Below are 2,375 nucleotides of genomic sequence, written 5' to 3'. Positions count from 1 at the left end.
GAAATTATTGATTTCATGTGTTTCCTTTGAAGGGTACAAAGACAATTTAGACAATTGTGCGCTTCCAACCTTGTGCCTTACCTCACAAATGCTCTTTTGGCTGAATGGGCACACAATCCCACAGAAACACTACAAAGTGGGGGTGCATCAAAATTACAATATCAAAACCGGAAAAAAAATGTCAGGCCGAAACCAAAAATGTTTTTCAAATATTTTTTTATATTTTATTTACTCAGGAAAGAAATATCAGGAAAATATTGGGGATCTAAACAGACCCTTGATATTTCCCTTTCAAAACAGGCAAAGAGATTGAGGACACAGAGTCCTCAATCTCTGTTTCTGCAGCCCCTGTTATAAATGACCAGGAATCATTTCATTAATTCATAACATGAGAACAGAGTATGTTTACTATAACCACAATCATGAATGAACAGGAGGTGATGTAGATCACTTCCCATTCATTCATAATTGGGGACACAGTAAACATACTCTGTCCTCAGTTATGTACAAACACTCTGCGAGCACTGATCACTGACTGCTTCTACCCGCTCTCCATCCTGGATTGGCTTGTCACAGGAGGCTGGGCGAGCGGTGCGGGAGAGCTCAGCCTCCTGTGACAGCAATGACTCTCTCCGCCCACAGCGCCGCTCCTCTATCTGTGATAGGAGGCTGAGCGTTGCGGGGAGGAGAGACGCCGGCCGTTCACAGCGTTCTCCTCCTGCACCGCCCAGCCTCCTGTGACAGCAATGACCATCTCCTCCATCACCGCCGCTCTCCTGATCTGTGACAAGAGGCTGAGCGGTGAGGGAGAGACCCGGCCGCTCACATCGATCTCCTCCCGCATCGCTCGGCCTCCTGTGACAGTTTCTCTCCTCCCCCGCTGGGACACAGAGCAGCGCCCAGCGGCGAGGAGAGAAATCACGGATGCACCACTATTTCGGCCAAAAAAATGGCACTTCAGCATTTTACCAAAAGTGCCATTTTCAGCGGCCGATATATCAGTGCATACCAACTACAAAGCCTTGTGAACGTTTTCCCAGAAGGGTGGATGCTGTTATAGCCAAAGGGGGGGGCTCCATATAAATGCCCATAGGATGTTCAACAAGCTTATATAGGAGTAAGCACAACAAGCAGCCACTTCTACCAAATCCCTTTTTCTTTTGATAAGCTTTAGTCCACTGTGTACAGTACATTGAGCATAATGCTTGCAGCCAGATATTGCTCCTCCTCCTCTGATGTGTGACGCTTCATTGTGGGTTTATTCATAGCAATTTCAGGTGCCGACTTTTGGCCAAATAGTGAACTTTCTATCCTTTCGGAGGAGATTAGCATACATACTACAAGGGCACCTGTAAACCATCCACACTGGAGTCAGCCATGATACAGGATGGCTCTGTATTTCAGAAAAATCACTTTACCTTCTTAATAGTACCAAGATGCTGGGCAGCACGTCTTCATTTTGGGCACCAAATTTGGCCAGAGCACTGACGGCACCTATTGAATATAATCAGAAAGTGAACAATAATTCCAGAGTACAGTCAGACTAATTAGCAGAAGGACCTCAGTCACAGCTCACCTGCTCGAACCTCCTCGTTCTCTAGTATGACCCGGTTGTAGATGAACCGGATGTACTTCGATGGGTTGGCGGTCCTGGGTCCCTCTTGTCCCAGCAGGTGGAGAATACGGGTTGCCAGGACAGTAAACTCGCAATCCTCTATGAACTCACACAGATGCGACAGCCCGGTCTCTTTGCTCTCGGGATTCTCCTCAATGATGCTGATGATGCAATCGACTATGGCTCGCTTGTATTCAAATCCACCCTGTCAATTGCAACACTGAGTTCTTAATACATTTTTTTACCAAACAAGATTAAAAGGACATTCCTTCAGGCGACATTAATATTGATTACTGTCTGTGGTACCACTGGGAATATTACCCCTTACTGCCCGTACGGTCGATAGAAAACAAGGGAAAAAAAATCTACCATATAGGGACACAGAGCAATAAAAGCTCACAGGAGTAGAAAACCATTTTTAAAACTCTGTGATCAAATGAAGCATAATATACAATGTTTACTGAATATTAGCGATGCACAGATACCGAGTACTCCCCCAAATGCTCCCGCTGCCTATCCCGATACCAGAACTTCCGCCATCAGGAAGCTGGGCAGTGAACCACTACAAACCACCCGGCTGCTTGATTGGCCAGGAAGTCGCCTCCATGCTTCTTCGTCATCAGGGAGCATGGAGCTGGCTTCCAGCCCAATCAGGAAGCTGGGGGGGTTGGTGGGTAATGACTCGTCCCCTGGCTTTCTGATTGGCCGGGAAGCTGGCTCCATGCTCCCTTGTCACCTGGTGATGAGGAGGTGGGTGGAG

The 2,375-nt window shown here is 47.1% G+C and overlaps 1 protein-coding gene across 1 annotated transcript in view; it reads right to left on the bottom strand.

Moving 5' to 3' along the window:
- The window catches only part of COPG1 (coatomer protein complex subunit gamma 1), a 24,457-nt gene that overhangs the window by 7,461 nt on the left and 14,621 nt on the right, over positions 1–2,375 (bottom strand). Inside the window, exons 14-15 of the mRNA XM_018569655.1 lie at positions 1,577–1,820; positions 1,419–1,494 (exon numbers count right to left, since the gene is read on the bottom strand). Coding sequence (XP_018425157.1) covers positions 1,419–1,494; positions 1,577–1,820 — 320 coding nt within the window. The remainder of the gene's footprint in view (positions 1–1,418; positions 1,495–1,576; positions 1,821–2,375) is intronic.

The sequence above is a fragment of the Nanorana parkeri genome, unplaced genomic scaffold (assembly GCF_000935625.1).
Source record: "Nanorana parkeri isolate BGI_ZX_2015 unplaced genomic scaffold, ASM93562v1 scaffold1372, whole genome shotgun sequence".
NCBI lineage: Eukaryota > Metazoa > Chordata > Amphibia > Anura > Dicroglossidae > Nanorana > Nanorana parkeri.
Note: the sequence above shows the minus strand (reverse complement) of the source record. Positions and strands in the feature narration are given on the sequence as shown.